The 14,102-nt window shown below is 38.9% G+C and overlaps 2 protein-coding genes across 2 annotated transcripts in view; one reads left to right on the plus strand and one right to left on the minus strand.

Moving 5' to 3' along the window:
- Positions 1-14,102, minus strand: part of DYDC1 (DPY30 domain containing 1) — a 17,872-nt gene continuing 3,770 nt past the window's right edge. The window contains exons 4-7 of the mRNA XM_058435787.1: positions 6,230-6,322; positions 2,934-2,990; positions 2,308-2,412; positions 1-81 (exon numbers count right to left, since the gene is read on the minus strand). Coding sequence (XP_058291770.1) covers positions 52-81; positions 2,308-2,412; positions 2,934-2,990; positions 6,230-6,322 — 285 coding nt within the window. The 3' untranslated portion in view covers positions 1-51. The remainder of the gene's footprint in view (positions 82-2,307; positions 2,413-2,933; positions 2,991-6,229; positions 6,323-14,102) is intronic.
- Positions 8,706-14,102, plus strand: part of DYDC2 (DPY30 domain containing 2) — a 23,523-nt gene continuing 18,126 nt past the window's right edge. Inside the window, exon 1 of the mRNA XM_032170739.2 lies at positions 8,706-8,776. Coding sequence (XP_032026630.1) covers positions 8,744-8,776 — 33 coding nt within the window. The 5' untranslated portion in view covers positions 8,706-8,743. The remainder of the gene's footprint in view (positions 8,777-14,102) is intronic.

Here is a 14,102-nt window from a genome sequence, read left to right on the forward strand (position 1 = left end):
TTTGAAATTTGAAACAAACAAAAACATTTATTGCTCTTAGGTTGGTTGGTCCTACAAATCTTGATCAATGTTTAATGCAACCTAAAAGCAAAACAAAAAGTAAATATGCCTTAATACAATTAGAACTGTGAAAAGGCACAAGCCAAAGAAATAAAGTTTAGGTAACTTCTATGTGACTACATGAATGAAACTTTTTGGGAGTTTCAGATGATTTCAAATGATACTCAAATTGAATATAACCATAAATTATGTTCTCAAAGTAGTTATTGTTCCATCCTTTCTTCTACTTCTCTTACTATGCATTCTCATCCTTCTTGTAGGCTCCTCTTCCTGTGGCCATCCCTTCAATGTTGGAATTGCTAACGGTTCCTCCCTGAGCCCCCAGGCCTTTACACACTGCACACTCTCCTAGGTACCTTACTCACTCCCCTTGCTTCATTCAGCACATATGCCCATGACTGCTGAATTTATGTTTCTGGCCTGGGCCCCTTCCTAACATCAGCTGTTCTTGGCTGTTTTCACCTGCATATCTCAGAGCCACCTGAGAGTCAACATCTCTGCAACTGAAGCCATCATTTTTTAAAAACCTGCTTCCTCTTATGTTCATCAACTCATCAAATGTTAACACTCTTAACTCAGTAGCCCAAGGAAGACATTTAGGCTTCATCCTGACCCTGCCCCGCACTGATCCTGTAAGCTAATCTTAAATCCACTCAGTTCCCTCCGTCTCTGCTGTCTAACCCTAGTCATCTTACATCTGGATCAGTGCAATAACTTCCTAAGTGGTCTCCCTTTTTCCACTCCTGCTCCACACCAATCCTCTCTCCACCTTATAAAAACACAGATTGACTCTTTAAGTCCTTTCAATAACTCCTACTGCACTTAAGTCCAAAATCCCTAAGGCAACATACAAGACCCAGTGTGCTCTGCCTTTATCCACCTCTCCAGCTTAAAATCACACCATTTTCCTAGCTCCATACACCTTAGCCATTAATACTGGATGACTTCAGTCCCTTGAAAGCATTTTGCCATCTCTATCCTCTGGGCTTATCTCAGTATAATTCCTTGAACTTCAACTCCTCAGGAAGACTTGTCCAGCCCAGGTCAGGTCTCTCCCTACTCTGTCCCTCAAAGAACCTTCCCCATTGGCCCATGGCCCCCAAGGGCAGAAGCCCAATCCATTTTGTTCATTGGCATTTTCTAGCTCCCTGCATAGTGCCAAATCATAGCTGACATTTAATAAAACTTTAAACAATTAGCACTGAGGCTGTGCAGCTCCACTTTCTGAACAGCTCTTGAAAATAACATTTACTTCAGGCCATCAACATCTTGTCCCCTAGATTACTACCTCCTAAGCCATCTCCTGACACCTACTTCTCCATTTTCTTCCCCACACTGTTACCAGATGGTCTTTGCAAAGTTAAGTTCTCATCATATGAGTCTCCACTGCCTTCAGGATAAACTCTAAGCCTCTGAACAGAAATGACAAGTGCTCTCATGGTCTGGCCCCTGCTTTCTCCCTGGCCTCAGCTCTCACCCCTCCCTGCCTCACTCTCTCTACACACTCTCCTATCTGGGTCTTCACACCTTCCGTGCTCTCTGCCTGGAGCACTATCCTCAGCCTCCCATGCCACCAGTGAGTAGCAAATCATTAGCTTCCTTCCCTGACTGAGGTTCCTCAACTGTGCTGGCTGTCCCCCCTTGTCAGTGTACACCAATTAAAGTGACCAAAATGTGCCCTTCTTCCAGGACAGTCCTGGCTTACATCTGCTGATCTGGCTGTCATTCTCAAAAGCATACTGGTTTAGACAATAAATTACGCTAACCATGACTATTAAATGCTCATCTAATTGTCCGTTTCTCCACTGACAATAAACTCCACAAGGTCAAAGCCATCTGCCTTATTCACCACAGCATCAGTGCCTGGCATATGGAAGATGTGGTATGTTTGTTAAGGCATTCATTTGGTTCCAGGGTTTGCTACTGAGAACAAAAATCGTGACCCCCACACCAAATTTAAAGATTATATATTTCACAAAATGATTTTAAAACATATTTTGAAGAGGTTTTGAGGTCACAGATACAGAGATATAGATAAGCCAGTGACACACTTCACAAAAGGGCAGAATGCCAATTAGGAATATAATCCCCAACCAGGGAACTGATTTTCTTTCAGTGAAATGGCAAAAGGCCCATTTGCCAACCAATCCTGGCATAGCCTCATTTTCTCTAGGCTTTACCTAAGTAAAAAAAAATCAAAAGTAAAAACAAAAAAGAGTTTTTTTTACAAAACACGCTGATACTGACATCAGAAAACATTGGTTCATCAAGTTCTTCCACTCTGCTCAAGTTAGGTGCTCCATAACGATCGCTGATTTCAGCTAGTGTTTTGCCTGAGTCTAGTGTTGCTTCCTACAATCAAAAAATTGATTTTTATTTTTAAATGATTTCAAAATTAATACATTACTTTTATTTCAATTTTGATTAAAAATTTTCTGATTTATAACATCAAAATTCAACATTAATTAGTAGAATTAACCAATTTCTGTTAATGACAAGAGAATTCTGGTAAAGAATTGAGTATCCTAGAATGTAAAGCTAGAATTCTGGTAATAAATGCTAAAACTTTTTTTAAAAAACCTGCAGAAATTTAAAATAATTGTAAGTAATTATGTGGTAAATAGCTTCAATATGTCAAGAAAGCCTAGTTTTTTAAAATCCAAACAAAAACTGAATGTCCAGTTTTTACCTGTTGTGAGATTTTGCTTCAAAGCACATTATTTGTGACTTGTTATTACCAGAAAATATATATGGGCTATCAGTTTTGATAATATACTTGCTAAAAATTTAGCTACTTATGCATCAAAATTAAGCTTTACATTCTAGGATACTCAATTCGTTTCACGTAACATAGAATGACTTTTTCTTCTCACCTCTGAATGTAGAGTATCTTCACTCCTAACTAGATTTTCCATATTCATTCTCATCTCCTATAATATATAAAAATTAAGAAAATACTTTGAATATACTTCATTTTGATTTCATGTTTAATTTTTGGCATTTTTACTTTTACACAATGCTATGATCGATTTAAAGCAAAAATGCTGTCACTCTGAAAGAGAATGATCTGATTACATATTACAAAACTGCAGATCACAGTCTTATTTAATACTGTATACTAATAGAAGGCAACCATGTTTTATATATAATTAAATAAAACTTTTTTAAAAATGAAATGGACTGAAACATTCAAACTGAAGCCAAACTATCTGCCAATATAAAAAGTGACAAAATATCTGCCAAAATAAAAATTCTAATAGAACCTTAGAACAAGAGATTTTAAAGAGAAACTACACTTAAGTAGAGTTTTGCACATACTGAGAAAGAAGTAAACAGCTCTATAGGAACTAATCTGGCCCAACGCACAAGTCCTCCCACAGGACCTGAGCAATGCCGTCTTTAATACTCTGAGCACTGCAGTAGGAATATACTGCCCAATAAGGGAGGCCTCTTTCTGAATGTGAAAACATTCTTCTAGTCAGCCAAACCTTTCTAGGCCATCTACCTTTTCATTCTAAAGCAGCAGGGTGGCCTAACTGACCCTGAGCTGATTCATTTCGGCTGCTAGAAAACCAGTGATTTCTTGATCATACATATGGTTACCCTAATGATAGGGACATAAACAGCACTGTTTTCCCAAGACCACTCCATTTTCCTGGTAACTTCTTATCCAGCATCCACAAGGCTATATGGGGAACATCCATATTCTTATAGGACTATGTTCCCCTGCCACAGAGATGGATATTTGACACAAACTAAGCCAGTCAGAATCCTTCTCCAAGATTATTTTCTTAACTGAAACTAAAACAAGGCATCCATTCCTCTTAGATGGTAGAAGCCACAACATTCTAAGCCTCAGAAGCCATTAAGGCCCATGTTCCCTACCCATGTACAGCAAAGCAGCCCATAGTGAAAGAGTGAAACAACCAACCAGGGAGCAGCAGAGGGGAGAGCCCTGGTAGCATCTGATTCTCTTGCTCCCAAAGTCTGAAAGGCCCAGTGATACCAGAGTCCTTCACAGTTTATGTGTTAAACTCTTCCTTCAACCCAGAATCCTTCCAGCAAATTTCCCTTTGCACATGATAGTTTACATTGTGAATCTGCAGCCATAAGAAGGCCAGGGGAAAGCACATGAGTGGACTCATCTCTGAGCAATGGGCGAGGGAGTGGTACTTTGCAGGGGAGTACCTATGCTATGGTGAGGGATGATAAGCCTATAGAAATAGGAATTACTAAAGTTATTCTGGCTGTGGTCACACAAGCTGATGATGCCTGGAGATAGTAAAATAACATGAGTGTGGCTCTCTGGAGCCACAAAATAGAGACCAATCCTTCCTATGGACTTTGAAGCATTTTAATGTAGCTATCAGGTCACTTTGATTAAAAAATACTTTAAATTCCTTTATTTTGATCACTGCCTTCTTGATATATTCCTGTATTTTCTCTTTCAGTTTAGATCCGTGAATCTTTTTCAAAATTTCTCTAATTTTTCATTTTTACTGATATATAATAGCTGTACATATTTATGATGTACATGTGATATTTTGATACAAGCATACAATATGTAATGATCAAATCAGGATATTTGAGATCTCCATCACCGTAAACATTATTTCTTTGTGAATCTTAAAGAGAAAGGGGATGCTTGTGTGTGTGTGTATACAGGCATATCCCTGTGCTCGCACTACACTCAGACTCAAGACAGCATCAGCATCTGTATTTTTTAAAACTATGTATAGGGCTTTTATCCTTTTACAAAAATCTCACTTTTTGATTTAATTCACCATTCATACTTTTTAAATATTGCTTTAATAAATGATTCGCTCATCTAAGCGTCAATAAACATAATGAACATTGTCTATAAAACCTGCTTCTTTTTTCAGTTTTAATTATGGAATAAAAAGGGGGAGCAACATTTGATTAAGAGATAGTAGCTATAAACTCAGTCATCTAGAATATCGGTCTATATGACTCATAGCTTTTGGATGCAGGAAATATGGGTCAAACTAGAGAACTGACATGATACAGACACAACCAATGAAGATGGGCTTTCTTGAAATAAGTTACTGCAGGCCGGGTGCAGTGGCCCACATCTGTAATCCTAGCAATTTGGGAGGACAAGGTGGGCAGATTGCCTGAGCTCAGGAGTTCGAGATCAGCTTGGACAACATGGCGAAACCCCATCTCTACTAAAAATACAAAAAACTAGCCAAGCATGGTTGTGTGTGCCTGTCATCCCAGCTACTCAGGAGGCTGAGGCATGAGAATTGCTTGAACCCGGGAGGTGGAAGTTGCAGTGAGCCGAGATCACGCCACTGCACTCCAGCCTGGGTGACAGAGCAAGACTTTGTCTCAAATAAAAAAAAAGAAAGAAAAAAGTTACTGCATAGTTTATTTTAATAAAAGGCATGAAAGTCCATGTATGAACATGTTTTAAAATGTAAATTCTTGTTGTTAATACATTAACATAAAGATATATACTACTGCCTCCGAGATCGGAATACCCTCAATATTCAACATCAGCTACTGTAACTAGGAACAGCTAACTCTTGACTAAAATGTTGAGGTTATCACTATTAGAGAACCCTACTGCTCACAGAGAAGTTTCACAAACATGATTGTATTTGATTGTATAAGAATCCAGTGAGATGGCCAGGCGCGGTGGCTCACGCCTGTAATCCCAGCACTTTGGGAGGCCAAGGAGGGTGGATCACCTGAGGTCAGGAGTTCAAGACCAACCTGACCAACATGGAGAAACCCTGTCTCTACTAAAAATACAAAATTAGCCAGGCGTGGTGGTGAGTGCCTGTAATCCCAGCTACTCGGGAGGCTGAGGTAGGAGAATCGCTTGAACCCAGGAGGCCCAGGTTGCAGTGAGCCAACATTGCGCCATTGCACTTCAGCCTGGGCAACAAGAGTGAGACTCCGTCTCAAAAAAAAAAAAAGATCCAGTGAGACATTGCTAATAGTATTATACTGCTAGCTCTAGTTTTGAAACAGGTAAACTGAGACTGAAAAAGGTTATGAGACTTGTTTAGCTTACACAGCTAATATGTAGCATGTCTTCAGACTACAAATCCCATGGTCCTTCTGCTAACAGCTGAAATAAACAGTTTGAAGTTTCTAAAGAGTTTCAAATAAAACCGACATTTATAAAACTTCAAATTACCTTGTCTAATTGTTCTTGAGCTCTCTGTAGTTCTTGTATTCTCTGCCTCTCCTTTTCTTGCATTTCCAACTCCAGCTGCAATGCCAGCTGTTGCTGAATATTCAGAAATATGTCATATTACAGTTAGATTAATTGCAAGATAATTAAGTTTATACCCACCTTCATTTCAGAAACTTACAATAAATGGTCACATCCAACTAATATTTTAGTTTCTACAAATGTTTCCTGAAGCATAAAATTTTTAAAAAAGATTTTAATCTTCCTTAATTGCAAATTATGGAAAGCACAATTTGTACAAAATTATTTTCTCTTTTCTTCTTAAAGTAATAAATGAGATTGCAATAATTTTCCAGATAAATTTCTTTAAGCATAGATGGGTCTTCAAATAGCCACACATTGGTTGTAGAAGAGTGTGTGAGAAACTCTTCAGAATATTATCTGATGGCTCACGCCTGTAATCCCAGCACTTTGGGAAGCCAAGGTAGGCAGATCATCTGAGGTCAGGAGTTTGAGACCAGCCTGGCCAACATGGTGAAACCCTGTCTCTACTAAAAATACAAAAATTAGCTGGGCAGGGTGGCACACGCCTGTAATCTCAGCTACTCGGGAGGCTGAGGCAGGAGAATCGCTTGAACCTGGGAGGTGGAGGTTGCAGTGAGCCGAGATTGTGCCATTGCATTCCAGCCTAGGCAACAGAGTAAGACTCCCTTTCAAAAAAAAAAAAAAAAAAGAAAAAGAAAAGAAGAAAAAAGAATATCATCTGAAATCACGACTAACCAACAATATATTTGCTCCCAACTCAGCATATCTGACACACTAGAATAGGGTTCAGCAATAAAGCCTGTGGGCCAAAGCCAACCCACCTCTTCTTTTTTATAGCTTACAAAGAAAGAATGGCTTTTACGTTTTTAAATAGAAAAAGTTTAAAAGAAATAATATTTCATGACATAGGAAAACAGTATGAAATGTAAATTTCAGCATTCTTAAAGCTTTATTGAAACACAGCCATGCTAATTTGTTTATGTATTGTCTATGAGCGCTTTTGTGCTGCCATAGCAGAGTGTAGTAGTTGTAACAGAGACCACATGTGGTGCACTCACCACTTTGCCTGGCTGCCCAGCACACTACAAACCGCAATAACATCATTGTAACAGCAGTGTTTGGAGTGCCATGGTATCACTATATTGTGACATTTTAAAAAATTATATCCATTATGTCAAAACAAGAAAGCCAGGGATGGGTGGCTCATTCCTGTAATCCCAGCTGCTCAGGAGTGAGGCAGGAGGATTACTTGAAGCCAGGAGTTCAAGACTAGCGTGGGCAGCATAGCGAGACCCCCATCTCTAAACAAAATTTTGAGAAAAAAAAAGAAAAATAGTGAATTTTGAATGTCGCACTTTTAAGGCACACTAGAGCGTGTATTATTTTGTCATCAAATTAAATGGCAAAATATGTTTCCTGCTATACAGTGCCACTCTACTAAAAGAATATAATAAATATCAACATTACCAGACTAAGCACTCATCACAATAGTCCCAGCTCACGGAGCACAAAGGCCAAAAAAATTAGAAAATTTAAAACAGAATTGGCTGGGCATGGTGGCTCACACCTGTAATCCCAGCACTTGGAAGGCCTGAGGTCAGGAGTTCAAGACCAGCCTGGCCAACAAGGTGAAACCCCGTCTCTACTAAAAATACCAAAAAAATTAGTCAGGCGTGGTAGCAGGTGCCTGTAGTCTCAGCCACTTGGGAGGCTGAGGCAAGAGAATTGCTTGAATCGGGGAGGCAGAGGTTGCAGTGAGCTGAGATCATGCCACTGCACTCCAGCCTGGGTGACAGAGCAAGACTCTGTCTTAAAAAAATAAAAATAACAAAAACAGAATTATCACAGCAGAATTTATTTACAAAAATTAAAAATAAGTCTGCAACAAAAGTAGGGTTCCAAGAGGCTCATTTGTTATGAAAACAAGGAAAGATATTTACCAATGGTGAGTGAATTAAAACATGTTTTATTTCAGTGGCCAAAAAAATGTGTCCAGGAAAAAACAAACTTGTCTAAGATTTTAGCCTTTTGATGAGAACAGCTGCTCAGAGTTGACACTGGGAGCAACATCAATAGTCAACTAAAAACAAGGCACATGATTCTGAGTGGCTTTCCTTGGTTCCTGATAAGCAGACAGATGTTCCCGAAACTGCTCAGTTGTTGTTTATGGAAAGGGTCAATGCTGAGTTTGAAGTGACTAAAAAACCAAACCTCTATGAATAGTCTTTGATGTGGTTTGGCTGTGTCCCCATTCAAATCTCAACTTGAATTGTATCTCCCAGAATTCCCAAGTGTCGTGGGAGGGACCCAGAAGGAGGTAACTGAATCATGGGAGCTGGTCTTCCCTGTGCTATTCTCGCAATAGTGAATAAGTCTCACGAGATCTGATGGGTTTATCAGGGGTTTCCACTTTTGCTTCTTCCTCATTTTCTCTTGCTGCCACCATGTAAGAAGTGCCTTTCACCTCCCACCATGATTCTGAGACCTCCCCAGCAATGTGGAACTGTAAGTCCAATTAAACCTCTTTTTCTTCCCAGTGTTGGGTATGTCTTTATCAGCTGCTTGAAAACGGACTAATACAGTCTTCATGGAACAATTACAGACAAGAGTATTTTCAAAGTCGTGTAGAAACACTGATTCAATACAACCTGCCGTGAAATCTGCTAAGATGTGTCATAGCTGACAGTGACAAAAATACGTGTAGAATAGAAAAAGGCTGAGCTGAACAAATTTACAAAGCTCATGAGAAAATAGAGTGTTTAAAGCTGGTAAGTGTTCATCATGTTACTCAACAGCAGCTACTCTGTGAAAGTATTTGAATCTATGATGTGTTATTGATCCAGCAGTGTCAACAGTGACCTTCATTCACTCTTGTAAACTGGACCATCAGTTCTGTGAATTTTTGTCAGAAACAGAAGTTGAATATATCCTGATGTCCTACCACACAGCAATTCCATGGCTTAACAGTTATATTATGAATTTTTGAGCTCAGGGCCAAGGTTTAACTTTTTATTGTGTAAATTGAAAGTGCATATAATGTTTTGATATAGATATACATAGTGAATGCTTACCACAGGTAAGCAACTTCAATATCCATCATCTTAGACAGTTACTTTTGTATGGTAAGAGCACCTAAAATCTACTCTCTTAAAAAATTTCTAGTACACAATACAATCTTATTGGCTATCATCCTCATGCTGTACTTTAGATCTCTACATTTATTCATACTACACAATTGCAATTTTGTACCTTTTGACCTACATCTCCTCATTCTTCTTCCAGGCCTACCCCCACTCCACCTCTTGGTAACCACTGTTCTATTCTCTCTTTTTATGTATTCAACATTTTTTTTAAGATTTCCACATAGACAGCATGTGGTATTTTTCTTTTGATGTCTGGTTTATTTCACTTAACATCATGTCCTTCAGTTTCATCCATGTCATCACAAATGGCAGGATCTACTTCTTTCTTAAAGCTGAATAATATTCTTTTATATATACATATATGTGATACATACATGTGAGATATATATAGACGATATACATGAGAAATACATCTTACTTTTTTTTGAGACAGGGTCTTGCTCTGTCACCCAGGTGGGAGTGCAGTGGCGCTGCCTCAACCTCCGGGGCTCAAGCAATCCTCCCACCTCAGCTTCCTGAGTAGCTGGGACCACAGGTGCATGCCATCATCATCATGCCTGGATAATTCATAAATTTTTTCTAGAGATGAGGTCTCTCTATGTTGCCCAGGCTGGTCTCGAACTCCGGACCTCAAGTGATCCTCAGGTCTCGGCCTCCCAAAGTACTGGGATTACAGGTGTGAGCCACTGTGATCAGCTCACAATTTCTTTATCCAGTCATCCACTGACAGACATTTATGTTGTTTCCAAATCTTGGCTATTGTAAATAATGCTGCAATGGACATGGGAGTGCAGGTAATCTCTATGAGGTGCTGGTTTCATTTCCTTTGAATATATACTGAGAAGAGGAATTACTGGGTCATATGGTAGCTTTTAATTTTTTGAAATACACCCATACCGTTTTGCATAATAGCTGCACCAATTTGTATTCCCATCAACAGTGTAGAACAGTTCACCTTTCTCCACACCCTCACCAATTCACCAATATGTGTCTCTTTCCTTTCTTTTTTTTTTGGAGACGAAGTCTCGCTCTGTCACCCAGGCTGGAGTGCAGTGGCGTCATCTCAGCTCACTGCAAGCTCTACCTCCCGGGTTCACACCATTCTCCTGTCTTAGCCTCCTGAGTAGCTGGGACTACAGGCACCCGCCATCACGCCCGGCTAGGTTTTTGTATTTTTAGTAGAGATGGGGTTTCACTATGTTAGCTAGAATGGTCTCAATCTCCTGACCTTGTGATCCGCCCACCTTAGCCTCCCAAAGTGCTGGGATTACAGGCGTGAGCCACTGCACCCGGCCATGTCTCTTCCCTTTCTGATAACAGCCATTCTAGGCCGGGCACAGTGGCTCATGCCTATAATCCTAACACTTTGGGAGGCCGAGGTGAGTGGATCACCTGAGGTCAGGAGTTCAAGACCAGCCTGGCCAACATGGTGAAATCCTGTCTCTACTAAAAATACAAAAAAAAAAAAAAATTAGCCAGGTGTGGTGGCGGGTGCCTGTAATCCCAGCTACTCAGGAGGCTGAGGCAGGAGAATCATTTGAGCCCAGGGAGCAGAGGTTGGAGTGGGCTAAGATCACGCCACTTCACTCCAGCCTGGGTAAAAGAGCGAGACTCTGTGTCCGAAAAAAAAAAAAAAGTAGCCATCCTAATAGGGGTGAGGTAGTGTCTCATAGTGGTTTTGATTTGCACTTCCCTGATGACTAGCGGTGTTGAACATTACTTGTCACTTTTGATAATATACCTGTTGGCCACTTTTATATCTTCCTTGGAGAAATGTCTATTTAGGTCCTCTGCCCATTTTTTAATTGGGTTCCTTTTTTTTTTTTTCTTTTTTGCTATTAAGTTTGCATTCCTTATATATTTTGGAGATTAACTCCTTATCAGACCTTATCAGATATATGGTTCACAAATATCTTCTCCAAATCCATAGGCTGCCTTTTTGTTTTGCTGATTGTTTGCTGTGCAAAAGCATTTTAGTTTGACCTAGTCCCATTTGTTTAGGTTTGCTTTTATTGCCTGTGCTTTTGGTGTCATACCCAAAAAATCATTGCCAAGACCAATGGCAAGGAGCTTTTTCTACACTATGTTTTCTTCCAGGAGTTTTGCAGTTTCAGGTCTTCCATTTAGGTCTTTAATCTATTTTGAACTGATTTTTGTGTATGGTGGAAGACAATGATCCAGTTTCATTCTTTTGTATGTGGATATCTGGTTGTCCCAACACCGTTCATTGAAGAGACTATCCTTTTCCCTTTGTGTTTTCTTGCAGGGCTTGTCAAAAATTAGTTGACCGTATATACTCGGGCTTATTCCTGGGTTCTCTATTCTGTTCCACTGGTCTATGTGTCTGTTTTTATGCCAATACCATACTGTTGTAATTACTATGGCTTTGTAACATAATTCTGGATCAAGTAATTTGATACTTCCAACTTCGTTTTTCTTTCTTAGGATTGCTTTGGCTATTCACGGTCTTTTGTACTTCCACACAAATTTTAGAATTGGGTTTTTCTGTTTCTGTGAAGAATGCCATTGGAATTTTGATAGGGATTGAGATGAATCTGCAGATTACTTTAGGTAGTATAGACATTTTAACAATACTAACTCTTCTGATATAAGAACACAAGATATCTTTCCGTTTATTTGTGTCTTCCTCAATTTTTTTGCATTAGTGTTTTACAGTTTTCAAGGTATAGATGTTTCACTTCCTAGGTTATATTTATTCCTAAGTATATTATTCTTTTTGAAGCTATTATAAATAAGATTTTCTCGTTTTTTTTTTTGAGTAAGTTATTGGTAAACAGGATTTAAATTTTTCTTAATGAGAAGAAATACTCCCAACCACTATTATCAAACATTAAATGGCTTTGGAAATTAAGCTTTGGCTGCAGACTTGATAATGTTTCTTAATTCATTCTAACATTACATGGCAAAACATCACTTATATGTAAAACTTACACTGCAGTAAACTCACTTCAACAACAACTCATGTTGTTTGAATCACAAGTAACGTAAAGCTGCTTTATACACTTCCAGTGCTGTCAAAACTAGAACAAGACATTAGATCTCCGTTCCCAAACAAATTGGCAGTGGATGTATTTTCCAACCTCGAACTACAATTCCAGAGTGTTGTAAGGCCTCAACGTTAAGTGCAAAGGAAATTTCCGTATTTCGAAATCCATTTAACTATGAAATTAAGAAGCTTCCATCAACCTTCAGTTGGAAGTGGCTATTCTACAAAGTAATGCATGCTAAAAGGCAAACAGCAAGAGAAAAACAGAATTCTAGAAATACCTTCTAAGGAATGAATATGCTCAATTTAAATTATACACACATAGACTGATAGCAACTTTTGACAGTAACTATGTAAAAAGACATTTTCAAGGATGAAATACATAAAACCTCATTACAGATCAGCATTAGCATATAAACTTTTTTTTTTTTGAGGCGGAGTCTCACTCTGTCACCCAGGCTGGACTGCAGTGGCACGATCTCGGCTCACTGCAAGCTCCGCCTCCTGGGTTCGCGCCATTCTTCCGCCTGTCTTCTGAGTAGCTGGGACTACAGGTGCCTACCACCACCTCCAGCTAATTTTTTGTATTTTTAGTAGAGACGGGGTTTCACCGCGTTAGCCAGGATAGTCTCGATCTCCTGACCCTGTGATCCGCCTGCCTCGGCCTCCCAAAGTGCTGGGATTACAGGTGTGAGCCACCACACCCGGCCCACAGATAAACATTTTTAAATAGATTTTGATGATAGACCACACTAACGCTGAACTTCAACCAAGTGAAATGTTATCTTTTAAAAATTTTTTTAAAATTCTCAATAGTAAACCTAACAAAAAAGTTATATTCAGTGATTATTATTTGAATTTCATCAATAAAAAATTTGCAAAAATTCATTTCCTCTCTTGTTATTCCTACATAATATCCCATAATGCCTTCATAATATCCTCACATTTGCCTCTTGGCCTGCAAAGCATAAAATGTCTACTATCTGACAATGCATTCTAAAATAATAAATTTTTACAAGTAAAGATATAATAAAGTGATTGATATTTTATTTGCAAAAGGCTTTTAAAGGTAATTTCTTGGTATTCCTATATTATCATTACTAAGATAAAAGTGATGGGGTAGGTAGCTGAAATGCAGAAACAGTTTCAATCAACTTTCAGACATTGGTAGAGGAAGTTAAATAACTCCAATCTCTCAACAATAATGCAAAGTGTATTTGTTAAATAACAATCAGATTGATCAAAACAACCAGCTTTTTGACATTTTCAAAAAACTTCCAAAATCTAATCCCTTTCTTCACACATGAGCAAAACCACTCAAAGCCATTCAAAACAAATAAAAAACAAAAAAGCTCTTACTTCAAAACTAAGCTCTTACATAGAAAATGGCAATAAAAATACGCCCCTGTTCACAAAAAACTAGGCTTGCGGAGAGTGCCTAAAATGTCAAGGAATTTCAAGTCAGCAGTACTGACTATGAGGACAACTGCTTTTGCAACCAGCAAGGAAATAACCAGAGTTCCCAACCTCCAGCTCACATGACTCAGAAGGCACCCAGAGGCCTCTCTGTTTTTCTTCATCTCAGCCACACTCTCTCAAGCCTTTCTCTGTTGACAGATCTCTCCTATTTCTGCATACCAATCCACTCCGTTAACTGGCCATAACATCTCCTGTATAGTAT

Source organism: Hylobates moloch, unplaced genomic scaffold, assembly GCF_009828535.3.
Source record: "Hylobates moloch isolate HMO894 unplaced genomic scaffold, HMol_V3 SCAFFOLD_3, whole genome shotgun sequence".
Taxonomy (NCBI): Eukaryota; Metazoa; Chordata; class Mammalia; order Primates; family Hylobatidae; genus Hylobates; species Hylobates moloch.